Source organism: Scleropages formosus, chromosome 2 (assembly GCF_900964775.1).
Source record: "Scleropages formosus chromosome 2, fSclFor1.1, whole genome shotgun sequence".
NCBI lineage: Eukaryota > Metazoa > Chordata > Actinopteri > Osteoglossiformes > Osteoglossidae > Scleropages > Scleropages formosus.
This window is the reverse complement of record NC_041807.1, coordinates 22,399,597-22,426,928: the sequence shown is the minus strand read 5'-3', so window position 1 is coordinate 22,426,928 and position 27,332 is coordinate 22,399,597. Positions and strand designations below refer to the sequence as shown.

Below are 27,332 nucleotides of genomic sequence, written 5' to 3'. Positions count from 1 at the left end.
GGCGGATAGAGCAGGCTGGCTGAGGCACCCAGACTTGCACCTGGAGTTGCTCTGAAGCCCACCTCCCTAACGTCCTTTTAAGAGCTAATACCAGAGACGTAGGACAAGCGGTAGTAGTGGTAGGGGGTCCTGGATTTGGTTAGAATAGTGGGCAGACTCTACAGACAGGCTGAAAGGTGCACATTTGGATAGAGGACTCATCCGTGACAAAGCTAGCAGTAAAAAATGGGTGAGGGTGGACTTAATATAAAAAAAACTCCCACAAAGCAGAGGCACTGTACAAGTGCCCCCATCGGCAAGTCCAAGCCTAGGGTCGAGGGATGGATTAAAATGACACCCTGCAGCCTCTCCCCTCAAGCAGGGGCCAGCTGCAGTGAGCAGAGGTCAAAGTTCAAAGCCAGGAAGGAGGAGCCTTTTGGTAAGATACGGATGGGTCCTATAGGACAGATAAGAGGGATAAATTACAGTGGTAATTCCAGGGAGAAGACCGGAGAAAAGTTCTTTCCCCTGGGGGCAATGAGTGTGCATCTGAGGTACCGCAGAAGACAGTAAGCAGAGAAGGAACAATGGTACAGGAGCGCATTGGTGCCAACCATTCATGGAAGTCAAAGGCTGCTGCCACCTTGTGGCTGGAGTCCGCAGTGCAGGATGGAAAATATGGCAAAAAATACAAAAGGAACAGGAGGTGGGAGAGGAACAAAGACTAAAACCAATAGTGGGAGATGATGACTAGATGTCATTTTGGGCTTTCTTCTCGCCAGGGTCAGCCAAGAGGTCAAAAGAAGGGTGGCACTGGGTCAGAAAAGCTCTTAACTCCCATAATGCATGGTGTTGCTAGGGATCGCCAAAGGCGATGCCATGGAGATGGCTGGCCCGCCCATGGTGAACTGGCTGTTCACGGGGTAGTGCGGACTGCTGCTGCTTGGTCCTGACTGGCCCGCAGAGGTGCCTGGAAGGGGACGAAAGGAACAGGACTTCACACAGGCGCAACCCCTTCTTTGCAAAGCTGGCTCACAGCAGCCCTCCCCCATCCTTCCTGTACCCTTTATGAATTTGTGGCTATCCATAACACGCAGCTGCATAAGAGCAGGATGACAGGCTAAGACACATTCAGTACATTTTTAAACCATCATCGGAAACTTCTTGTCTAGGGCAGGGTCACGGTGATCCAGCCTCTATCGTGGAAGCACAGGCTGTAAAGGGTGGGAAAATCACCCCACCTGGGATTCCAGTTCATTGGTTACGTAGGAAACGTGTAGAATTACTTGTATCAAATGCTTGTTTGTCGTTTTACTGCAAGTTCAATGATGCATCATTCAAAAGCACATCTTTAATAAACATTGGAAAGAAACATTTCCCCCAGTTTCAAAGACACAAGGGCCCCCCTCCGACTGTTTTTCTTCTTACGAAGTCAGTACTTCCAGAAATGCGTACTGCTCAATACAGGCTTCTTCACTGAGCCATGGAAGGAACGTACCCTGTACGATGCCCGTGCTCATGATGGAACCCATTCTGGAATGGGTGTGGTTCACGATCCCTGTGTTCACTGGAGGCAGAGGAAGAAGTGCAGGTGAAACACACACCCCCTCATGGTGGCACAAATCCACACAAACCCAACTGAAGGCACAAGGATGTCATGCCAGGTGTGCGGTGTTTGGTTACTGTGGACCACTTTTGCCAATGACTATCAGTTAGGAAAACCAGTCTTTAACATTTCAAGCACCACCTGTATTGGACTTGCTGCGGTCATGGTGCTTGCATTTTCTGCTTGTCTGGTTTGAGTCATTCCACACAATGAAATGAAGTGTGTGTGTGAGATGTAGATCACACACACAAACTTTTTTTTTGCTTATGTGTATATAGATATATTTATGTAAAGTACCATCTCTAGATATTATATACTGTATGTAAAAAAAAAAAAAAAAAAAAAAATTATATATAATTATTACTCGTGTGGGGGGTGTGCGGGTGTGTGTGTGCGCGAGCACCCACACACGTTTGCGAGACCTGCTCTGTGCTGCTCTGCCTTTGCGTCTGCTTCTGCCTGCCTGTCCGTACCGAGGGGGATGAGGTTGTTGTGGGAGACTGAGGAACCGCTAGCGATGACAGTACTCAGGTCATAGGCTGTGGGCACCCCTGAGAAAAGACGGGAGAGGAGACCAGTAATACAGTGGGGTGGGGCAAAGGGGGAAGAGCCAAAAACAAATCACACTGACGGTATGGCACGACTGCCCTGAGGAAATTCTGCAAGCACGAGGTGGGGATTGTTTTTTGGATGGTTGGGTTTTCAGTAATGACTTCAACACAGCGCCAGGTATTATGAGACAAAAACTAAAAAGTTGCATTTGTATACGCTGACTTCTCAACTAAAATGCAATTGGGCAAAAGTTATTTTTTTAATCTGAATAAGTAAGAACAGTTACAGCATTTGCAGCAGCACGGAAATAGAGAAATCTTGATTACACACACACACACACACACACACACACACATATATATACATATATATATATAAAAACAAGTGCAAAAGATCACTGTATTTCAAGGGGTCACCTTTGTCTGACATGTCCACTGTCCATAAAGATATCTAGAGTTTTGTTCTATGTGATAACTTGTACAATGTTAAATGAATCCTCTGGTTAGAAAAAAAGTTCTGTTCATAATTACAGGGTCACAATAAAAAAAAAAGTTAATGCAGACATACCTTGGATTATTTAATGGTTAAGTTCTCTAAAAAATCTTGGAATCAAACTGTTAGAAAATATTGTCATTAACTTAAATTTTAATGTCACTCCAAATCTATTCAGTAATGATTGATCAGTTTCTTAAATGTTCCTCATACTGTTACTGATCATAACACTCAGGAACATAAACAGGAGTTGCAAACACCGTTGAAGTGAGTTTAAGGTGGTCCCACACTCCTACTCTATTCGAGTGTGCTTTACTGCCATCTATCAGCTGGGTGCGTAAAAACAGCTTGCATTCGTTCCACAACGAGCCAAAATTTTAGGAAATGGATAACATGCTGCAATTAAAAATAAGTGGCAAAATTTTTCAACTCAACCAATCACAACACAAGGAGCCTGTGCGGTTACCTCAGCTTTTACCAGTGCCAAAAGAATACCGGTAACATACCCGACACGCCCATGCCCTGGTTCAAACTGTAGCCCCCTCCAGTGTTCCACATGTTTTCAGAAGGAGAGGTGTAGTGTGAGCCAGGAGGGGGGGCTGGAGAGGCACCCGTGTACCTGTAGAACACATAAACAAGAGCAGCTCAGATGGGAAGGAAGAGACCAAACAAGGGTATCCCCTCCTTAACCCAAACGGGCCAAGCAGAAGGGGGTCTTACCTGAAGAAGGGGTTCTTCAGATCAAGAAGGTTACTCGACTTTGATCCAGTCTGGTCCACTTGGGCCACAACGCTGATGTCGTAACTCTGCCTGTTAGAGCATGAGCACCAAGGTTGACGCAAGGAGCCCAAAGGTGCGGAACATGGGAGGAGGCGGGCTTAGGCCGGAGGAGCATTCGCACCCTCACCTTTTATTGGCGATAAGCAGGGCGGTGCCTGAAAGCGTGTCCCCTGCCTTGGTGAAGAGCGGCGACTGCAGAAGGCACCGCACCTGGTACCAGTGCGTGAGCGGCTCCGTTGGGGCCGTGGAGAGCCACACGGTCATTCTGGTAGGGTAAGGAGAGAGTTTAGGAGTTCGGGTGAGGAGCGCTCGTGGCAAGGACAGCTACGTTTACATTTATTCATTTATTTATTGACCAAACGCTTCTCTCCAACGTGACGCCGAAATCAAAATAAACAAGTGCATTTACAATGGACGAAGAGTTATAGATGCACGCACGCAACTGCCGGGGCACAGCTAGTTCGTCCTATACCGCTGCGTAGCTGCCTGTACAACTGAAATACAAAGTAGATGATGACAAATGACAATGTAATTTTACGCAGCAGGAGAGAAGTGAGTCGGAAACAGATGCATTTGGAGACCCACTTTTGAATGCTGGAAGGATTTCAGCAGCTCTGAGGGACAGCGTGCGCTCGTTCAGTGCTGCCTACATGTGCAATACCTCTAATCACTACTTAATTTACTGCTTTTCCCCTAATTGCTCCATGCCACTGGTGTCCCTGCCCTATTATCGTATATCATCCTTGCTTTTAGTTGAACCCTGGCAGACAGGCGCTGTGTAAGCGATCGTATTAACCTTCGCTCCTCTTTACTGCTACTATTCATTCCACTGTTTATTCTCTATATTATTCTACTACTTATTTTATTTCTTTGTATTTCGTCGTACTTTGTATTCTCTATTCGTATGCGGCATCACTCAGGAAGTTGCAGAAAATGAATTTTGTTCTTGTACGATGGCAAAGGGGAACTGAATTTACATAAGAGACTCACACAGAGCCGATGAAAGCCACGTCAAACCAGAAGGCCAGTCCGTGCACGAGCCCGGAGTGCATCATGTGGAACTTGAACGGGATCTCTATCCTGGTACGAAGAAGAACCAAAATATGCAAAATTCTGAGAATCGTCAAAACCTCCCAGACTCAAGGTGTCAGATATTTCGCATCGATTTAGCAGGCATGCATCACATGCGCTGTGATGTAAGCATCAAAAAAACTGCAGAGTGTGACTGATGTAATTCTCACTCGGGAGGGGAGACAAGTCCAGTGATGAGAGGTGTTACTGAAGAGGAGTCTTTCAACGGAGCGAGTCAGAGGACAAACCTGTGCAGGTCTCCCTCTTTGGCCTCCAGGAAGTTGACTGTGTACTTCACGGATTTGGCCATCAGGATCCGGATATCAAAGGTGTCCTTTGGGATAGAACGGAAGAAGAGGGTACATACGTCAGGGTGGAAAAACAAACGCGGTGTACTGTAGTAAAAACACAAACGTGAACAACACAAGGAGGAACTCGGATTAATATCCATATCAGTTGTGATTTGAGCTCTTCGCCGTTACCGATTTCACATCCACTTCCAATGTTGATCTTCTTACAGTTATTTACCCATTTATACCACTGGGTGATTTTACTTAGATTAAGTACCTTGCTCAAGGGTACTTGAGCTGGAGGTGGGATTTGAACTGGTGACCCTTGGATCTTTGGACAACTGGACTAACGATATGTTGCCTGCTGTCCTTTTCAGCCCTTTCCATTAATAAAATTTTAAAAAATAAATAAATCTGGTCAGCCTCTCCATGCTTTAAGAAAATATAATTTAGAAAGGGCAAAAATATCAGCTAGCTGTCATGTAGAAACTTGTTTTGAAGAAAGTTTGATCAGAAATTTGGAGTGGGTGATCGAGGATAGTACAGCTGGATGTAGGATTTGAACCGAACTAATTTGAGCGCTCTAACCAATGCGCCACCCACTGTGCCTATTTTCAATGCTGTACTGTCTTTCCCCCCCCTCTGATTTTCATTCTATGTGGATGGGGGGGATCTCTCTCTCTCTCACACACACACACACACACACACACACACACACACACACACACACACACACACACACACACACACACACAGAGCTTCCTGCCACACCACACAAAGCTGAATATTTAATACAAACCAGGCTGCCCACCCTCTACCGTGCCCCTCTCGCTCTTACCACGATGGGCTGACGGAAATACTCGTCCACAGCAGCTCCCCGCAGAGCTGACAGGTCCACGCCATGAAAGGAGGGCTGGTACCTACAGGGCCAGGTTTGAACAAAGAGTTAGTGTAGCGCAGTTTGGCAGTTCAGGTCGGACGTTTTGGGTGGACTCGGTCGCAGAAGCTTCTTTACACATAAGAACCCAAGCACTGTGGGGACTGGAAATGGAGCGTATTCACACCATGACACAGAGACACACACACACACACACACACACACACACTTTACTGGTGCAGCAGGGGGTACAGTGGTTAAGGCTGCAACTAATGCAACCAAAACACGGTTGGTGGCGTTTGAGCTGCTAAATATAACTTGTGAAAGTGTGCATTTTGGAGCAAAATAAATTAGTCTGGAGAAGCTGACCAGTAATTTTAGTGGCTCCACTTTGAGAGCTGCCTAACAAGTACCCGTTTCTTTTCCGATTTTATCCTAGCTGTTACCGTGTTATGCATCACAAATGTGAGACCAGATCAGAAGTGACAAGTCTATTCTATTCTTGTCTTGTAGGCTAAACCCTGTGCACCTTTGTCCTCATCCACACCCACCACAGCATTCAACCGGTACTTCCGTGTCTGTTTCTAGCGCCTAGAAAAGCCCGGTAAAGCCTCTCACCAGAAGTTGGCCTTGGTGAACTGCTCCATGTACAGCTGCTCGTCTGTGAAGGGGGCCAGGTGGACATCGCCGATGGTGGGAAACAGGTTCCCTGCATATAGAAAGTCACACGTTCGGTGTATATGTATAAGCACGCATACAGTATACGCTGGCTCCTCGAGATGTGAACGCTTAAGTTATGAATTTTCGAAAATACAAACATCTACCTGTTTATTTTTAAAAGCCACCACCCTTTATCCATTTTTTTTTAATTTTTTTTTTTTGTTTTGTAGTGAACATAACCTGTCTTTATCCTCCAAGCTGACAGCAGTAAAATGCACCAAACAGGATGGTGAGAAAATCTTTAATTAAACTCCCTTCCGCTGTATTCACAACTTTTGTCTGGTGTTCCAAACATTGCGCATTTATGAGAGGAATCAGTCAACACAGCACTGAACTGGAGTCTGTGGAGGCAGCACATTTTTATTTTAGCCATTTTAAAGTAGCTTGAAGTTAATAAAATGTTATAGCTAAAATAAATAAAATGCTTTTATCACAGACTTCTATAGAATCTAACCTGTAACTAATCCATGTATTAGGATTAATTGATCCGGATTCAGCGAATATATTGACTTTAGGAATTTATGAGCAAACTGCAATACCCGTTTTTTGTAATATGCCAAAGAGAATCTAACATTATACTTTGTTTTTATACTTATTCATTTAGCTGATGCTTTTCTCCAAAATGACTTACAATGTTTTGTTTCCTACAATGAGTTATATCATAAATCAATAATGATTTATCGATTTATTCTGTAAGCTGTACCTTCCAAGCACACTGGTAGGTTACACTGTCACTTTAAGCATTCTCATGTTCTGGGATCTCCGGCTGTCTATTTATTGTTACCGTTATTTATTGTTATTAGTATTACTCACTGTCATTGTAACTGTTTTGTGCAGTATTTCTATTGTTTTTGTTCATAGTCTGTGGAGAAGCATTCAAGAAAAATTTCATGATACTTGTACACAGTACTTGTACCTATGACAAACTTGGAACTTGAAACTTGATTATATAAATTAACAATAACAATCTTTAGCACCAGTTTACATCTGAACAAAGACTCTTACCAGTTCCTTTAAGGTTGCATTTTTCAAATCGCCCACTTCAGAATAAGAACATACAGCGGACCACAAAGTTAAGGTCTGGCCCAACCAGCGACCTTACCACTGGGCTTGAGGAACTTTTTGGCATGCAGGTAGCTCTCGAGCATCCTTTCGTTGAAGAGCATGTAGCCCATTGGCTCCGAGATGATGATGTCCACTTGCTCGGGCAGGGTGACCTCCTCCACCTTTCCAGGGATGACCACCACCCGGTCCGCCAGCCTGTTACTGTTCACCAGCACCTGGTGGCCACAGAAATATAGGTTGGCTTTTGTGCGTGTGAGAGAGAAAGACTGAACAAGGGCCATCTTTCTGTACTCTAGGAACGATGAATCGGCAGCACCAGCTCACCTCGGCATGCTGCGCCATGGTACTGGCCTCCACCGCGTACACCTTCCTGGCCCCTGCCTGGGCCGCGAAGAACGAGAGGATCCCGGACCCGCAGCCAACATCCAGCACCACCTGGGACACGGAAAGAACTCGCCTTAATACCACTGGGGCACCCGCCAACTACTATTTATAGAACGAAACTGCCAAGTAAATTTTCATCCAAAGCAACGTTCAAAATTTACAATGCAGCGTAAAAATTCACACTTCACCCCCCAACCATTATTAAGTGGCTGATGTACAATACGGGCCCTGAATTTACAAACACGCTTGTTTATTTGCATTCAGAATTAATTTTGAAATGAAGTGACATCCTTTTGGATCTCAGAAGAGGCTGGATGATTCATTCGCTGCACTGCTGCACAATCTGGTGTGTGTTGAGCTAATGACTGCATTAATGTTTCTCTCTGAAACACACAGACTCACGGTAAATTCAAACATGCAGAAGCGTGCATCTGTGATCACGTCACCACCTTCCAGACAAGTTAAAAAAGTGTTTGAATCCTAGGCTGAACACCCAGGTTATTGTTCCTTCAAGGAAATCACAGTTAAACAACAAAAAAAGTTTTACCAGCTCACGCTGAAAGGTAAATTCCCACCATCAGTGGTTCAAAGGTATTCCGAGTATTTATTCTGAATTATGCCTGCGTAAAAATTCATTGCTAAAATAATTTTTCTAATTGGTAACCAATAAATCCCAGGGCTGGAAGAGAATACCGGCACATTTCCAAAATGATAACACGCCCAACCCCAGCTTGTGAACGGGAGTCGGAGAGAGGACCCTTGGAAGTGAGCTGCTTCCTCTCCTGTCCCAACGATGCTCCCGTGTTTTCATTATTTGCCAATTTAATGTCACAGATCCCCCCCCCAGGGTTTTGGCAAGCCACACTTTCATCCTTGGAAAAAAAAAAAAATTCTTTCTTCTCATCCTGACACTTCCTTAGGGTCCATCTGCAGAGCTGACTACTCAAAGTGACCTTTGTATGACATCTTAGATTTAAAATATGCAGATTTACAGCATTAAGCAGTATCGTTCACCTATCGAGCTGTTCTTAATATTTATTCAATTATCTGCTTGCAATTACACACCCATTTATACAGATGGGTAATTTTTACTGAACAATTCAGGGTAGGTATCCTGATCAAGGGTACAACAGCAGGAGGTAGGAGTCGAACCCCTGTTCTATGAGCGGAAAGTGACAGCTCTAAACACATGCTGTCCCTTGTTCAAGCTCCCTGTATTTCCTGGATTGTTGCCACTTGAATTCTTCAGACAGACAAATTATTCTTCGATACAGATGACAGGTCATAAACGAAGCTCATCATTAACAACACTCGCATCAACATCGAAAAAATTTATACCATTTACTCTATATTTACGGCGTCGTCGCGGCCGCAGGTCACGGCGGATGTCCTGAAACGTCAGACACCGATGCCTCCTAACAAACCACCAACACCTGACGCACACGCTGCGGGAGGACAGCGGAAAAGGCTGCCAGCATCACAGCGCGCCAGAGCCCATCCTGGAAGCACGGGGCACTAGACTAGTTAGAAACTCGGCTTGTTCAAACCGCGATCGGCGGGCGAACGCCTGAGAACGGAGTTGACGTGAAGCCGACAGGGTGCTTTACCTTGTCCTTAAAGTCGGTGTGGTTCTGAAGGATGGCCCGCTGGTAGGTCCCCGTCCGAACATAGTCCTGCATCATGTTCTGCTGCTGGGAGAGGTAGCCGTAGAACTGGGGGGGACAGAGGGGATCGTGTCACGTGGCTGTACTCGATGCGCGGCGTGCACACGGCGCGCGAGCGCTGGGAAGAAACGAGGCGGTCCTCGCGTGCAGATGTTCACCTGGAAGTACTGCACGGCGGAGGACTCTTCCGTCCTGTCGCTGAACACGGACCGCTGCGCATTGTGACTGCGGGAGTTCTTGAGAACGTTGTAGAACGAGTTGAAGTCTAGGGAGAGAACATCACAGCGAAGCGGGAATCACGCGCTTCCGCGTTTCACGTTCGTCTTCCGATGCCAAACGGGACGGTAAAGGTGGTAGGTCGTGGACTTGAAGCGGAAGAGAACGAGGGGAGGGGAGGGCAAGGCAAGGATACACACCTGCGGGCGAGGAGAACTGCAGCAGGACACTGTTGCAGCCCAGGGTGATGATGAAGGACTGCTTCCCCACGCGGCTGCACTCCGTCTCTCTTGACACCGAGCACTTGAACACGCACGTTTCCTCTGCTGGAAGACAAGGAGGCGCGTTGAGTCCGGGGCCACGCCCACCGATGGCACCACCGTACGGGTAAAAGCCGCATCCTTCCGCAAGCCACTCCTCCTCGAGCATCATGAGTTGAGAACACAATTATTTGTTTGTTTTCCGAACACTTATCCAAGTCATTTATCCATTTATACACCTGGATCATTTTTACTGTGTCAGTTCTGCGCAAGTACCTTCATCAAGGGTACTAGAGCAGGAGGAAGGATTCGATCCCGGGCCGCTTTTATCGCCAGGCGACCGCACGAACTACTACGCCGACTGGTGCCCTACATGCGCACGTGCTCCGTAGCATTTCACAAAGACACCTCCGAACGTGCAGCACAAATGCCTACAGAACGGTTCTACATAGGCAAACTCAGCACAGCATGCAAAAATTTCAGACCAACTCTGGTACAACATGCAAAAATCTGAAACGCGGGAGAACAATTATTGAAAGAGATCTCATTGTTAAGTGCTCCAAGGCAACCTGCTGGGAAGAGTGCATTAAAACAAAACACCGGGTTGAATTGAAACACTTCCGTTAAAGCGCTTGTGAGGCCATGTACTTGAAAAAATGAAATAAAAAGTGTAGTACAACTGTTTTTTTTTTTTTTTTTCTACTACTGTAGTACTACAGCCTCTTTCACACAACCACAGATGCTGAAAATTAATAACCTTTATTTATTACATAGGGGGGCACGGTAGTGCAATGGGTTGGACCGGGTCCTGCTCTCCGGTGGGTCTGGGGTTCGAGTCCCGCTTGGGGTGCCTTGCGACGGACTAGCGCCCCGTCCTGGGTGTGTCCCCTCCCCCTCCGGCCTTACGCCCCGAGTTGCCGGGTTAGGCTCCGGTTCCCCGCGACCCCGTATGGGACAAGCGGTTCAGAAAATGTGTGAAATGTGTGTGTGTATTACACCTTCCTCCAAGATGAGTCGTTTCTACCATTTAACAGACACTTCCCCCAAAGCAACTTACATATTCCGCCATGCAGCGATAAGAGATGAGAAGGTCCTCAATTTATATAGATTTCATTAAAACTATGTTGGGGGAGGGATGCTTTACAAATACGGGATCTGATCCTTCTGTAGATGGATGAATACGGAATTTAACGCCAGCTCTGTAACGTACACAAGCGGTCAGCAAGATTGTGTATATTAGCAAGCAAGCAACCTGTACTGGCAACCGGAACACAAGCGAGTGTCCCGCAGCACAAGCTTGACCATACTTAAAAGGCGGCAGTAACATCGGGGCGTCTGGACACCCGTACCTGGATAGGGAGCAGGGGGTTTGAAACATTTTACAGCCCTTCGTTCAGCCGGCAACGAAGCAGGGTAAAGGCTCTAAAAGGCCTGTCAGAATTTGCGCAATATCCAATACTCATCCCTGGGCAAGCAACATGTGGTACTAGAGGGTGGTCACAGCGGTCAAAAAGTGTTGACCATCTACAATAAGCCAAGTGGTTAATGCTGAAGTCATGTAACTGAGATTAACAGCAGAAATGTTTATTATTCTAATGGCGGTAAAACATAGCACAATCACGCCAGAAAGAGAAGCAGCAGCAGCAGCAGCACAGTGCTGCCCACTGTGACCAGTGCGACCGAATCAGTGGAAATAACCAAATCATTTAGGGCCAGAGTATCACTTTAGAGAAGCTGCAGGAAGGCGGGGATGTGCGGGCACATTCTCTTGTATGGTGGAAGGTTGAGGGAAGCGCCGTCAGGTCACGGTATCAAAGTCAAGGCGGGCCACGGATCGGCGGAACACGTGACTCGGCTGCCGGTATCAAAACCGTGACCGTTTCCCTCCGGTAAGAGGATTTCAGAACCAAGGACAAACGAACGACATGATTCCAGGAGCCAGTGATTTCAGACTGCAGGGTCGAGAGACAGTTTGACAGCCGACCAACTGCAAACCAGCAGCTGGCTCGAAAAAAGAGAAAAAAAAGAAAAGTATTTGAGTAGCTTAAGTTGACAGACGAGTATAACCTGTATTTCCGCCTAAGAGGCCTGAGGAAGTTGAGCTGGCAAGGCAGCCTGGGATATATTATTCTGGGTGCCTTAGCTTAGCAGCCAAGGCCTAACTTTCATTGTAATAAACCATTATTTTTTCCCATTATAAATCACTGCAATCATTATTTGGCACTTTTCTTCAAGGCAACTTACAATACCATGTTTGTACACTACCGTACTTAGCATTATTTCCCCACTCATACAGCTGGGTCATTTTCACTGCATAACTCGGGGTAAGTACCTTGATCAAGGTACTACAGCAGGAGTGGGCATTCGAACCCAGATCCTGTAGTCTGTAGTCACTACTCCACCTGCTGCTCCCTGGTGCCTTAAGCTTTTCTCCACCTGGGGTCAATTTAGGGACAGTTTAACTGGATGTCAAGACGTACCACCTCCGGTCAGAAAAATAAACAATCAACAGCTTTACCCCCCCAACCAACCTGCAGTCCCACCTCGCACCTCAGCGGGTGTCATCACAACCTTAACCGCATACTGCTTTCATGCCCAATTTTAACGGATAATATTTCGGAGGGTATCGACCCCCTGGACCGCTGCAAACAGGCGCGCGCCAAATATAGCATCCTTCAGGAGGGGCCGTCATTGCGCCACTGCGCTCATTGGCCGATCGCAGGAGCTAAACTAACTAAAAGCGACTGACCGTCGCGTCGCCTCTCCGCGATGTCCGGATATCCGAACTTGGGTCTGTCACATACAGCCGGGGAGGCGGAGGCCGAAGCGCGAAGCAACGTGCGCGGCGTTCGCATCCAGATCACGGACCGCAGGCGCACATGATTGAAACGCGGGTTTTTTCGCTTTACGCCCGAAATGAAAGCAGAAATGAGATCGCGCCGGTGAAGCGGCCGGGGGGGGGGGGGGGTCTCCTGCCCGTTTTCTGTCACAAACCACCCCTCCCCCCCCTCGCATAAAGCGGCCTCCCCCAGCACCCCATCTGCGCCAAACATCAATGCGCCACTCGGTGCCGAACAACCAAAAAAAAAAAAGCGGCTTGATGGAAACGCTCGTAAATCGGGGGCGAAGGAGGAGGAGGAGGAAGAGGCGGTGGGGGGCGGGGCGGCCCATTGTTCGCCGCAGACCGAGGATCGCGGAGGGAAACAAAGTTGCACATCGAATGCAGCCGATCCTCGGCTCGGCCCGGCCCGGCCCGGCGCGGCTTTGTTACACGGCAGCTCCCCCGCCGGATAGCGGGACGGTTTCGTTCACTGCCCCTCGCTCTCGCGCGCTCCCGACACGGCCGAAAAGCGTGGCCCCTGATCGCGCGCAATATAAAGTACGCAGATCAGTATAAACAGCACATTGTGCCGAAGCGCATCAAAACGGGCAACTGGACCATAACAAGCAGCAGCAGACCCCGCAGATCCCCACACCAAGGGGGGTGGGGGGTATACAGTCAGTGTGGCCACCAACTGATACAAAAGTTGCCCCTTATTTCATGCTACCCCGGGCTCTAAAGATCTTTTTTTTTTTTTTTTTAAAGATGCGCAGCGTGTACGTGGAAAGTGAGTAAACAACATCACGCCGAAGTTAAAGTGAAGAGGCACAGGCAGCAGCCGGTAACGGGGGTTTTTCACCCCATCATGATTTCCCCCCCGTGATTATTCTTAAGCAGATGCACAAAGTGCTCAGCGTCACGAGGAACTGTACACGAACATGATTCACGAGTAACGCCCACCCGAGAGGGTCGGGATCCGACCCCCGTCCGAGGAGAAACGGCCATAGGCATAGGATGAATTTGCGGGGATCCTCCGGTGAACGAACGAACGGAGGAAGGGACGTCGTCCGACCTCGGGCCGGCTCCGTCCGGGGACTCATGGACTACGGACCCCACTGCATCCGAAGCTCCCACAGCCACGGTACTCACTGTTGGAGAGACTCAGTAGCGCCGCGTCCGGCGTGCTCTTCACCTCGAGCCGCAGCGGCTGCTGCTCTGAGTGCCGCTGGATCTCTCCGTTCGCGTCCCCGATGGTAAGGAGCCGCACGCCGGGGAACACGGACACCGCCATCTTCGATCGGAGTGGAGAGGAGCGCCACACACGCGCGCGCGCGCACCCGCACTCCCTCGCTTACTCGCGCACACATACACATACACGCATGCACGCACGCACATGCACGCGACAGCGTGCGTGCGTGCGTACGTGTCTGCGCGCGCGCACACGAGCTTACCGCTGGCGGACACGCGGCGCGCTGCCGGAGTCGGTGTACCGGCACTTTTGGATACCCTAAAACCTATTACCCTACTAACTATGCCATCCTGTCTGACGTATAAATAAATAACTCATAATTTACTATAAACTCTGAATGCGGGCGACAGCTTTTGCACAGACGCACATATAAAAAATAATTGTAGTGTATAAATATGCATAGGTTTCTTTTTTTAATATGCATGGATGGATTTGTTTCGACCCCTGTATCTGCATTCTCTTTTTTTTCGCCTCAGTGAGGACATTGTCACGTGCTCCAGTGTAACATCCATTGTCGTGAAAGTGTTAAAGAACATACCTATCCTGTGTGCTCTACCATCAATTCCCACTACATTTACATTTATTCATTTAGCAAAAGCTTTTGTCCAAAGCGATGTACATCTCAGCAAAAGTGCAATTTATGCATTACATTGAGAGAAGGAGACAGCTGGAGACATGAAAGTCTCAAGCAAACCTAGTTCCCTACCACTTGCTGCATCGAGGTTCATTGTTCAAGTATGTGCATAAAACACAGGATAGACCATTCCTGATACCTTCCTGCCATTTTTTTTTAAAATATAAGATACACAAGCAAGCAAAAAACAATGCCAGAATAGTGGCTGATAAAAGGCTTTATCTGGTGATGCTCGTGAAGTTACGGCACATGAACGTGAGCTGGAGAGATCTTGGGCGAAGTGGGTCCGGAAAAGGTGAGTTTTCAGACTCTTCTTGAACATAGACAGAGTTTCCACAGTTCTGAGTGACGGGAAGGTCATTCCACCACGACGGACCCAGAGCCGAGAACCTCCGTGCTTTACCTTTCGTGCACAGGACCACCAAGCGAGCAGAAGTAGATGAACGAAGGGGTCTAGCTGGGGTGTAGCGGTTGATCAAGACCTGTAAATAGCTGGGAGCAGTTCTACTGATGCATTTGTAGACAATAACCAGGGTCTTGAGTTTGATCTGGGCAGCTATAGGAAGCCAGTGCAGAGAAATGAGAAGAGGAGATACATGGGAACACTTTAACAAGTCAAACAACTCAGGCAGCAGCATTCTGTAGAAGCTGCAGAGGTTTGATGGCAGTAGCAGGAAGGCCACACAGGAGAGAGTTACAGTAGTCCAGGCGGGAAGTCACCATGGCCTGGACAAGTAGTTGGGCAGAGTCAACTGAGGTAGGGACGGATCCTACGAATACTATGCAGGATGTATCTGCAGGACCGGCTTGTGGCTTAGATGTGCTGAGAGAAAGACAGACTCGCGTCAATTGTCACTCCCAGACTCTTAGCCGAGGAGGTAGGCAAGATGAGCGAGTTGTCCAGTTTGATCGACATATCGTGACAGGAGGACAGGCCAGCTGGGAGGTAAAGAATCTCTGTTTTGGAGAGGTTGAGTTGGAGGTGGTGATCAGACATCCATGAGGAGATGTGTTCATTGCTTTCTCTTACAATAGAGATGTTTTGTGACGTTACTGTTCATCGGAGATTGGAAACTTACCCTGGAAATTTTTATATGGTTCACGATAAAACTAATTCTGCTAATACCTAAGCAACTACATTGTCACGGACTCCAGTGTAAATTTCTTATAAAAGTGTACAAGTCCTCCATCCACCCAATTTCTATAATCACTTATCCTGAGCAGGTTCACGGTGATCCAGAAGCTATCTGGGAATTATAAAGCACAAGACTGTACATCCTCAATGGAAGGCCAGTCTGTCACAGGACAGCTACACTCACTCACCTATTCACACATTAAGGACAATTCAGACTCACCAATTCACCTAAACTGCATGTCTTTAGAACTGTGGGTGGAAACCTGAGCACCCTGAGGAAACCCATGCAGACATGGGAGAACGCACAAACTCCACACACCCTGAGCAGAGATCCAACCCACATTCTCTCACATTACTCAGGCTCTGTGAGGAGAGAGTGCTGCTGATCCATCAACACTACATTAAATTCCCTTGTGATAATCACTTTACTTGCTTGTTTTACTGTACATCAAAGCTATACTGAAGGATTGCTGAAAACTTACACTTTGTGTTCTGCTCCAATATCAAAAGGTCCCTCCTGCTATTTTATGGTCAGACCTGTCTATTGTATACAACAGCAATGTGTAAAATAATTTATGCAGATATATTTATTCAAATTCCAAATTAGGAGCAACAAGTGGTGTAGTGGTTAGAGCTGCCACCGTGCACTCAAATGACAGGTTTGAATCCCAGTTCTGCTATAATACCCTTGATGAAGGTACTTACCTTGAATTTTTGGGTGAAATGGGTAAAATCATCATAACTTATTTCTGAGAAGCAGATTACAATTTTATCTACCTTCATGCTTAGTCAGCAAAAACATTTTGTATCAAAATCAATTTTAAAAATCTTGCATTTGAAATGTATAGCACATTATAAAGTGACAGAAGTAATTCATAAAACATTTAATGATTTTTCATAAATCTATTACAATAACTGGTTTACAATCAATACAGCAAGCATCATCCACACTTGTCAGTTAAGGCACAGAGGAATAACGGTATTGTAAGTCACTTAATATTAAGAAAAGCAGATCTTGAGTGCTTTTCAAAGTTTCTGGCCCCACGTGCACAAGTCTGTGCACTAGTCCAACTAATGCTTACAAAAGAGGAAATCTCAGCATTAGGAAGTCAAAGAACAAAGTGATTTAAAGTGATTTCAAGGTTGATTTAGGCAGCCAGTTTGTAAATACCGTCATGACAAGCGACATTAACCAATGACATGTTAAAGGGATAGCTATCATACCTATCAATGTATCATTTCAAAACATTCACCTCAAACTCAGTTGGTTTCCACAATATTAATAATATCAGGTGCCTATAATGGCAGAACCTTGGAGTATATGACTTTTGTCAGAAAAAGTGAAGACTATTTTTTACAAAAAAAAAAAAAAAGATTTTAAAGATGGACTTGAGAATGAAAAAAAAAAAAAGCAAATGTAAAATATTTTGATGCCACAGGAAACAAAAAAAGTGGATTCATTAAAAGAAAAACCTGTCACACTTTTGAACAAGAGCCCAAGGCAACCCCTGAATCTACCTTTTGTGTGTATTAAGTTTGCTTTTATTCTCTGTGTGTATTAAGTTTGCTTTTATTCTCTGTGGAAAATGCGGACCCCCCCCCCGCAAAAAAAAAAGGTATGAACCCACATTTATAAATAATTACCAGGCGTTTGCATGCACTTTGTGAGCCTGAATCTGAGCAGCCACACAAAGAAAACTGAGCCACTACTTTTGGGTTTCGTTTTCACAGCTGTAAGACTTTCAAAACCTCAATTCCACAAGATAGCACAGCTCTACTACAGGGTGACTGATTTTCATGCACATATTTCCAATTTATTATTTAAAAAAAAAAACTGAACACATAAGCTGGTTTAGGTTGTTTATGCACTTATTCAGTTGTTACCCTGAGCCACTCATATCAAGCTGTATTAATATTTAACTTTGACTTCCAAAAATCTGACTATTTACAGCCTTCCTATGTCTGTCTATGTCAAAAGCTACTACAGGTATTCTTTTCAGTACATTTCGTTGTATTTAAAAAGCTTTTTTCTGAAAATTACTTAATGTACATAAGTGAAAAGCAAGAAAAATCTTAATTTCTGACTTTAATAATTAGTGATGCAAATCAGGTAGTTATATTTACTTTCTACTCTATATCTTCAGTTTCAAAAAAACTTGTTAAAGTTGCAGCTTGTATAGTATTAGACAAAAACTCAAATACTTCCACATTAACTATGGCGTGTACAAAATTACTGCTAGCGCACACCTTCTTGCTTAAAAAGTGGCAAAATAGGCCTGGTGTATTTATGCCCCGGTAGAAATATACTATTAACAAAACAAAACAAAACAAAAAAAAAAAAAAAAAAAGTGATCTTATTTTATTGTGTCAGACATGTTTTTGACCAAAGATAAACTATAGGCTTGAAGAGAGTTACTTGAACATTTTCAGTAGGAGCCTTTAGATGAGGAGAAAGACAATAAGATGAGCCTGCATGCTAACCAGCGCGGAGACTGTCAGTTAAGGCAACGCAAAGCAAGGAGGGCTCTCGCTGCACCAAACACACCGGAGCACCGCTGGGTACCAAAGTCCACTTCTATGCAACAAGAGTCCATCAAACCCCCAGCAACCACATCAAATATTACATGTACTTAGTGAGAGCACACCATGAACACATTTCCTAGTTTAGTGAATTCAATAAATCCAACTGACCAATTTCTACTTGTAGTGAAGTGCTTAGTTACTGAAAAAGGCTGTGAGACCTGAGAGGGTCAGGTCTGCTGGGTGGCGGACAGCGTAGTGGTTAAGGAGCTGCACTTAAAGGGTCTGCAGGCTGAAATCCCTAGCCTGGTACTTAACCTGAATCATTTCAATAAAAACTGCTGGTTCAATGTATAAAACTAAAAATTCAGCTCTCGGCATCACTTTGGATAAAGGAATTCAGTAAGCAGCTTAACATAACTGTATGAAAGCAGGCCGTTTTCTTGAAATGAGGAAATAAGTTGCCTGGTAGTGTTAAATGGTTAAAGATAGTGTGTGAGTGTGTGTGTTAAAAAAAAAAAAAAAAAAAAGTAGGCATGTCAGTGTTGAGGTGAGGGGTGTCACAGTGCTCATAAGTATAGAGGATGTGCTCCAAGAATGAATGGACCAAGCAGCGAAGGCTCGGATGGAGTCGGGGGGGGGGGGACGACTTGCGTATACTCCATTGCTGTCAGGCTCTGAAAGAAAAAGAGATCTTCTTCAGCACAGGGCTTTAAGATATTACTTTCTGAAGATGGGTGGATTGGGGAATTTCAAACGAAAGTCAGAAAAACAGTGGGGAGGCTGGGAGAAAGTCCCATAGGAGGGAAGAATTGCAAGTTTCACTTTATTATATAGTCAAAGGTTCACAATTAATTAAAAGAGCAGCAGAAGAGTAAAATGAACTAATGACTCACAGATGAGGGACACGGGGGGCAAGTACCTCAAAACAGGGTGCAGGATTTGGGAGGCCGGAAGGGATTCTCGCTGGAGGGGACCCCCACGAGGAGCGGGTCCTTGTGTGCATTTTGCAAACAGAAGTTTTTTAGATCTGTTGCAGCCTGGGAGACCTAGAGGAAAACCGACAACACTTAAGATCTCCTCCGCAGCACATCAGCTAAAACGCGGCCAGAAGGCGAGCGACACTCATCCGAACTGAAATGCTTTCCTACACGTTCCCGTGTAACCACTAATGTAATCAGTACACTACATCTGGCCAAAAAATCACACGCAATAATCATCTTCAGCCGATTTAGGTTTGTCAAGACGACATTTAAGCGAATGGTGAAATTACGGATTTTCTTCCTCCAGCCAGGAAATCTTTCCGCTCAGTGGCACCAGACACAATGGATTGCAGCGTTTTGGTCCCTTCGTCGCTGCTGAGGTCTCAATGTGCAATGCCTCATTTGGTACTTTAAGCTTCCTGAAAAGCCTGGGCTGCAAAGTGTCCACATCTTTCAATTACCGTGGACATCAATAAATTCTGAGACTGTAGGACTTACGTACACTTTTAATAAAAAAAAAAATAAAAAAAAAAGTGCAGAATTTACAACAATGAAAATATTTCAGGCAAGAAGCCTCTGCAGAACATAGAATGTCAAGCTCTGTACACACAAACGCACCTCAAATTACGAACACTACTGGGATCAGAAGTCTTTTCATACCTGTATTCAACCACTACATTACAATCAATAAAAGGGTAAATCCACCTCAAAATGACCAGATTTCAGAAAATGTCTGACTGACCATCTCTTATTTGCTTTGTATTGTCACAAAATAATGTTACTATTCCCAGTAAACAGTGTACAACATTTCAGCCTTATAACTTCATTAGTTTTTGAGATATTGGGGCTTTAAAAACAGAGCGTGACGCAGATTTTACCGCAAAAATGAGTGGTACACAAAAAGATGCAAAGTTTCGTAAGTCATTACTTTTGAACTATTTATGCTAGATGTATGAAATTTTCAGGTGTTGTTCTCAGGTACAAGACGCCTTTGACTACTATAAAAGAAGATCCACAGCTGCATATTTGCCTATTTATAGCTTGCTGAAAACTGTTTTTTAAAAAAAAAAAAAAAAAAAAAAAAAAAAAAAAAAAAAAAAAGTTTGTTTCTGCTTTGGAGGAATTTTGGCCCTCTATCTTCACATTGAAGCACATCAGAGCTTTCAAATTTTATTTTTCATACTGTAGTACTGCTTTGGTGACTAACAATATGTCTAAAAGAAGCAAAATTCTGATTTATGAGGCATTAAAATTTAAAAAATTCTCACCTATATTTCAAATGCATGTTACTCGTGTATGACAAGGTCTATTGTAAAAAGAATTATACCACTGGAAAGAGCATGTCTTCATTAATACATGCACAAATCTGAAGTTGGTATCTTGAAACAAACTATATTTATTAAGGTATCAAATACGCCATGTTTCAACGCATAAAATATACATATATGCTCCAAGAAATACATAAAACCTCACGGCAATTTAATTTATCATGATCTTTTAGAACAGTTGGTTTGTTCTACAGATTGTAGAACTTGGATGCTACACAAATGTGAGAACTGCCCTGGCACAGCCAGTGTAGAAGAGGTCCTTGAAAGTAAAAAAAAAAAAAAAAAATCTGTGATGAGGGGGATCACAAAGTATAAGCAGTGGGTCTCAGCAGATAGAACTAGACTGACAGATCATATTGCAACTCCACAAAAATTTATTGAAACACTAACTGAACAGACAGACAAATCAGCAGAACATCATTTCACTTCCAAACACCAGAGTGGATACTTAAGGAATTTAAAAGAACATCTTGCCGAGAATGCATGCACCATGCTTTTGGATTTTGCTGAAAATGACTCTTTCCTTGTACAGGATGCTGCCCAGGGTTACCACTGGGACAATAGTCAGTGCACTCTTCATCCATTTGCAGTGTACATTAGAGCAAAGAATGAATATGGAACAGAAGAAGCTAAATGCATCTATCTGCATAATAAGTGATTGCCTTACATTTATTTATTTAGCAGATGCTTTTCTCTAAAGCAACTTCCAATGAACTCTATGTAGTGTTATCAGCCCACACACCTTATTCACCAAGGTGACTTACACTGCTAGATACACTACTTACAATGGGTCCATACATCAGTGGAACACACTCTCTGTCACTCACACCTGAACAGCATATCTTTGGACTGTAGGAGGAAACCAGAACACCCAGAGGAAACCCACACAGACACGGGGAGAATATGTAAACCCAACACAGACTGATCGGGGAATCGAACCCACATCCTCTTGCACCGCCCAGGTGTTGTGAGACAGCAGCACTACTCGCTGTGCCACCATGCCACCCACAATGCTCTCATTTTCAAGGACAGCTACCATTACTGGAACAAGAGACAACCACTCATTTGTTCCTATTGTGCCAAACCAGCTACAGATCAGCAGGGTGTCAGGTGGTCCAAGCTTCATTATGGATATCAAGGGGGTTTCGTCCACAAGTAATGACTCAAACTGCTGTGAAATCAACGGTCCCTCTTGCAGATATAGTTCATGGTAAATATATTGTATGACCAACAATGGTGAATAGGTAATGTTCGTGCAACATCAGAAGAACAAGATGTGCAAGTAACATTCATGCATCCTCATGGTCCTTCTAAGACTTACAGTTGGCCCAGGAGAGAAGATACCTGTTGGGCCCCTCTTGTACATATCCTGAAGGTTATTCATGCCCCACTTACAACTGGCAAGCAGCACAAACTTCCATCTGATGTTCAAAAGCAAATCAATACATTGTTCAAACTCTTCAAAGAGACAGTATTTCTTTAAGGTTTTGCTTTTCCAACACTGTAGTTTGTTTAAACTGTAAAACTCAATATGGTAACACTTGGCAGAATAAAGAAAAGCTGAATATTTAGAGAAATAATATTTGTATTTTATGTCCGATACAGTTCTGAGATTGTATTTTAAATACAGTGCCTCTGTCCTACATTTCTGCCTGAACTGAAACATGGCGTATTTGATACCTTAATAAATATAGTTTGTTTCAAGATACCAACTTTAAATTTGTGCATGTATTAATGAAGACATGCTCTTTCCAGTGGTATAATTCTTTTTAATGGTAGACCTTGTCATACATGAGCAATATGCATTTGAAATATAGGTGTGAAATGTTTTTTCCCCATTTTAATGCATCAAATCAGAATTTTATTTCTTTTAGGCAAATCCTTAGTCACCAAAATAGTACTACAGTATGACAAATAAAATTTGAAAGCTCTGATGTGCTTCAATGTGGAGACAGAGGGCCAAAATTGCTCCATTGCAGAAATTAACATTTTCTTTTACAGTTTTCAGCAAGCTAGAAATTGGCAAATATGCAACTGTGGATCTTGTTTTATAGTAGTCAAAGACATCTTGTACCTTAGAACAATTCCTGAAACTTTCACTCATCTAACATAAATAGTTCAAAAGTAATGATTTATGAAACTCTGCATCTTTTTATGTACCACTCACTTTTGCTGTAAAATCAGCATCATGCTCCATTTTTAAAGCCCCAATATCTCAAAGACTAATGAAGCTAAGGCTGAAATTTTGTACACTGTTTACTGGGAATAGTAACATTATTCTGTGAAAGCATGAAGCAAATCAGAGATGGTCAGTTGGGAGGCCCCCTGGTGATTTCACATGGACTGACCCAAAAGATAAATAAAGCAGCTTAATCCCAATTTATTCACATGTCAGGTTCAGAGAAAACATCAGACAAAGCTATAATGAATTAAAAACTTGCTGTAAGACATTTCTCTATTTTCATCAACAACTCATACAATGCAATATTTCTGTGAAGTGGAAACACAGGATGTGAATCAGGCTACACGGTGCAAATTATGTCAATTTATCATCTTTTATTAACTTGAAGCAATATTAAATCTAATTTAAAATAACCCAAAAAAAAAAAGGACTAATTTCCACAACCTCCTATTCAGTGTTGATGTTCTTTAGAAATGCAAGCCAATGCTGTGGTTAAGGTCCCATCAGAGTGTAATGGAGGATCCCATGGGAAAAACACCTTAAGTGTTTCACTTAAATACTGAGTGCATATTTCATTTGAAACTGAAGACACAGGTGATGACAAAATAGATGGATCAAACAGGTGCAAGATTGGTCTGCATCTGGTAACTTTCAGTTTGCAATAATAATAAAAAAAAAAAAGTCTAACAATACAAATATACTTTTAAGGTCCATGTACGTTGCGTTCATTTGTTTTTTGATTTAAAATTAAACAAAATCCAAATTACGATGCCTTCATTTTTTGTTTTAAAGATGTAAAACTAATTATGAACTATTTTTAAAAACCATTTTTTCCCTCAAAATGTAAAATATTTAATGCCTCATTGATAGTTTTACACACACAATGTCTACAATTGCTTGTCCCGAGCAGGGTTGCGGCGATGCAGGGGACACACCCCGGATGGGACGCCAGTCCACCGCAGGACACCCCAAGCAGGACTTGAACCCCATACCCATCACAGAGCAGGCAAAACCTGCTGCGCCACTGTGCCCCCCCTTTCATTTATAGTTTCTTGCCGTCTTATTTTTTGACTGAGTTAATTTGTTTTGTGGTATTCTTGAACAACCCGGATGTAAACTAACTGAAACTGCATAATCCATCAGTATCTTCATCAATCATGATGGCTTCACTCAGTTATTCATAATATGGATCACTACCTGCTTTCCAGAAGTAGCAAGAGAGCAAGACTAAGGAAGGATGACATGTCCACTGAGAAAACAGGCAGGATTTTTCAGGTGCTACTTCTTAAGAATCTTATTACTAATTTAAGCACAGGTGTTAAAAGCACCGTGAAGTTCAAGGTTAGGCTACTTGTTAGATTGGAGAAAAACTGTGCACTTCAGGGCATTCATCATATTTGGCATTGTGAGATTTTGATTTATACACTTTGTATTATTAAACAAACAGAAAATAAGTCCTTTTCCTTCATGTGCTCAGAATCAAAAGCCATTTTTCCCCACTTTCAATATTAAACAAAAAAAAAAAAACAAATAAATGCAACAAACACTGACCTTTTTTTAAAGAAACTACCAAGTGAATTAAAATTTTGGACACAAGAATAATAAAAAAACAAAATAAAATTGGTCCTGCATAGCTCAGCGAAGAAGGCCATTTCAGACACTGAGCGCCATTGAGTTTCTATTCTCACCGCGTTTTGCTGCCAACTAATGGCTACAAGTGGAAATGCAGTTCGTTTCACGCCATAACACTATGCATAGTAAATTAATACGCTTTACCGTGATGTGAGATGCTGAGGAGGTATGTTCGCTCATGAAATATGAATCCGTAGATACAATTACATTGGTACCTGGCATTATGGACATTAAAAGGTACAGTACATAGGAACTTTGCCCCGTTTGATTTATTCGTATCACTGTCCTATCTGTAGTGCCAGTGGTGGAGCTATGTACTTGTTTCTTACAAACACATTTTTATGAACACCAGGCTTATTATTCTATTACCGTTGCTGTTTTTGTGTAATCGCATACTTGTGATACCAGAAATACATAAGGATTATTTGGCGAACCGGTTATACCTGATCTTTGTCTTTAGTTCACGCCTCATGAGTTTCCCCAGTTCGCAAGTGGGTTACCGGTGTAAATGGAAGCATTTCAAGAGCGGTACATAACCAGCAGGGCCCGGAGCCCGACTTCTCCGTCCACATTTTTGTTAACAAACACGAACAAAGTTTCAGTTTGCGGAGCGCCACGCCTCTTCGGTCTTCCTCATTTTCGGACACATTTGCATGCGAGGCTGAGGTCAATATGGAATGCCGAAAAACCATAAAACAAACCCGTAAAGTCACGAGCATAATGTGAGGTAACTAACGAAGAACAGCGAATCGATCCAACTTCCAAGCGAAAGGAAGGCGCTACAAATGTCCCCCCCCCCACGTTTCGTCGTTCCCCCACTTTCGGTGTTTTCCACGCGTTTCCGGAGAGCCGCGGGCAAGAAGACTCACACTCCGCGCCACATCCGCGCGCACACGGCGTCAACGCCGCGTTTTAGTTATTTATAAACCGTTCGAGCTAAATATTGGCTACTAGCCTCCATACTTGTCCTAGTACCGATGGATCAAAGCAAAAGTGATATATCCCACCGTAACTTATAAAAAAAAAAAAAAAACTAAACTAGTACACTTAGTGACACTGAAACTAAGCGGGGCGCTCCGGAAAATCAGTGGACACAGCTGAGCTGTGGAATCGATTAAACCTGGAAATGAAAGTTCCATAGAACTTGTGCACTGTCAAGCTAAACCGAATGTGAACGAGTAGGACACGCGGCCAAGGACTCGAACATACAGCACGCGAGCGAGCGCGCGCACCCCTCTCACCTTGATCCTGCGCACACTGGCCTCGAGCCGTAGCTGCTTGACCATCTTCTGCGCGATCACCAGGTTGCTTTTGGCGCTGTTGTTGGACATGACTGTTTCTCACCCAACGTGTCCTCGTCCAAAAAAAAAAAAAAAGAAAAAAAAAAAATCCAGGAACCCAAAGCCAACTGGGCGACTCACACACTCCCCCTTCTTTCTCTCGCGGGAAACACAGCGATTCCCAAAAAAAAAAAAAACCCACACAGCTCAACACCCGGCAGAAGTCGGCTGTAGGCGGGGAGAAAATAGGCTGAGTGTGTGGCACAGCATTTTATAGTTGAAAAGGGAGGAAAAAAAGGGTTTTCTATTAACATAAAGCCAATAAAACACACTCAGTTTTTAACGCATCAGATACGGAAGGCAAGAACAGTGTTACTGTTACTGTAACAGTAGCACTACCCCGTACTACCATTCAGATTACATTTTGACTGTAATAAATACAAAACAAAAATGTTACATTGCTTTAATTTATAAACAAGACCTAACATTCGTGCATTAATTAATTTATTATTTCATGCACAGTTTGTGTGGGAGATTTATTTAGTCATGCTATTTTTTCCGTTCACCACAAGAAGGCCTGTTTTTTTATGTGTTCATAGCGACTATTAAACATTACATTATTTAATGATTATATATTATTAAACATATTAATATTAAACTTTATATTCACCTATTTTTACTGCAGAGTATTCTTTCCTTAGCACCTACAGGATGAATAGATGATTTCTGGAAGTGGCACATTACTGTAGTCTAGAGAAACTCCTCAGACTACATGGGTTTTTCTAGCATGTTGAAAGCACAATTACCCCATCTGTGGCTTAATAACTCAGATGTTATTGTTGGGTTAGAGCGCTGATCTAGGATCTGTATTTTGACTCCGGCTCAAATTTTACCTTTGGATCCCACTGTCCTGCTGACTTTTCACTCATTTTTATAGGGGCCCCTGATCCTTAGTGGTTTATTTTCATAGAGCTAGTGATTTATATACAGCTGATACTCACATCTGGAACAAATTACAAGCACTGCATAAAAAAACTATATTTTATTCTGACAGACAGCCTGTGGTCTAGCAGCTTGATCAGATTTCTGTCTCCTTCAGATCTAGGGTGACAGTTACTGTAGGGTCCAAGCCCAGTGACACTCTCCCTCTGAGCTACAGCAGCATCGTTTCTAATTTGGTCAAAATCCCTGCCTGTGCTTTCAGATTAAAAGTGAGCATCCTAAATCATGTGGGAAGGACTGCAGGATGCAGCACTTGATCATAGACTGAACAAGAAATCAGTGTCTGATGAGCCTTGCAGCAAAGGCTAACCTAATACTAATGCAAAATCCTTAATTGCTGCACTATTTGCTGCACATTCAAAGCTATAGCCCCCCGCCCCCACTCCCACCCACCAGTCCTGGTGTCTCACCCTACATATTGTACTGAATACAAATGAGTTAGACGTACGTCGAGTCACTCCTCTCTCACAGATTTACGACTGTGTGCCCAGTATGATGGTGGCTCCGCTTCTCTTCTGCCAATCTGAAAGCAACAACAGATGCATTCATGTCTTCATTAACATCTGTGAGGAGGGGGAAGGGTGGCGGAGGAGTTGGCAGCTTGTTCATT

The 27,332-nt window shown here is 43.9% G+C and overlaps 2 protein-coding genes across 4 annotated transcripts; both read right to left on the bottom strand.

Moving 5' to 3' along the window:
* Window positions 1-254: 254 nt before the first annotated feature.
* LOC108938826 (histone-arginine methyltransferase CARM1-like) lies at window positions 255-14,132 on the bottom strand. 2 transcript variants are annotated; one of them, XM_018759773.2, is made up of 16 exons: window positions 13,927-14,132; window positions 9,897-10,022; window positions 9,639-9,745; window positions 9,424-9,528; window positions 7,757-7,867; window positions 7,470-7,647; window positions 6,266-6,356; window positions 5,609-5,690; window positions 4,729-4,814; window positions 4,400-4,489; window positions 3,537-3,674; window positions 3,350-3,439; window positions 3,136-3,248; window positions 2,008-2,136; window positions 1,478-1,546; window positions 255-949 (listed from the first exon to the last, which is right to left on the bottom strand). In XM_018759773.2, exons 1-16 carry the CDS (start codon window positions 14,066-14,068, stop codon window positions 810-812), a joined length of 1,797 nt encoding a protein of 598 aa, XP_018615289.1. In that variant the 5' UTR covers window positions 14,069-14,132; the 3' UTR covers window positions 255-809. The 2 variants fall into 2 exon arrangements, with proteins under 2 accessions (XP_018615289.1, XP_018615297.1); XM_018759781.2 differs by having other exon boundaries at window positions 9,897-10,019.
* Window positions 14,133-17,424: 3,292 nt separating this feature from the next.
* LOC108938906 (guanine nucleotide-binding protein G(I)/G(S)/G(O) subunit gamma-5) lies at window positions 17,425-25,902 on the bottom strand. 2 transcript variants are annotated; one of them, XM_018759911.2, is made up of 3 exons: window positions 25,682-25,902; window positions 19,212-19,364; window positions 17,425-18,992 (listed from the first exon to the last, which is right to left on the bottom strand). In XM_018759911.2, exons 1-2 carry the CDS (start codon window positions 25,769-25,771, stop codon window positions 19,239-19,241), a joined length of 216 nt encoding a protein of 71 aa, XP_018615427.1. In that variant the 5' UTR covers window positions 25,772-25,902; the 3' UTR covers window positions 17,425-18,992; window positions 19,212-19,238. The 2 variants fall into 2 exon arrangements, with proteins under 2 accessions (XP_018615427.1, XP_018615417.1); XM_018759901.2 differs by having other exon boundaries at window positions 19,238-19,364; window positions 25,682-25,897.
* Between the last annotated feature and the right edge of the window lie 1,430 nt (window positions 25,903-27,332).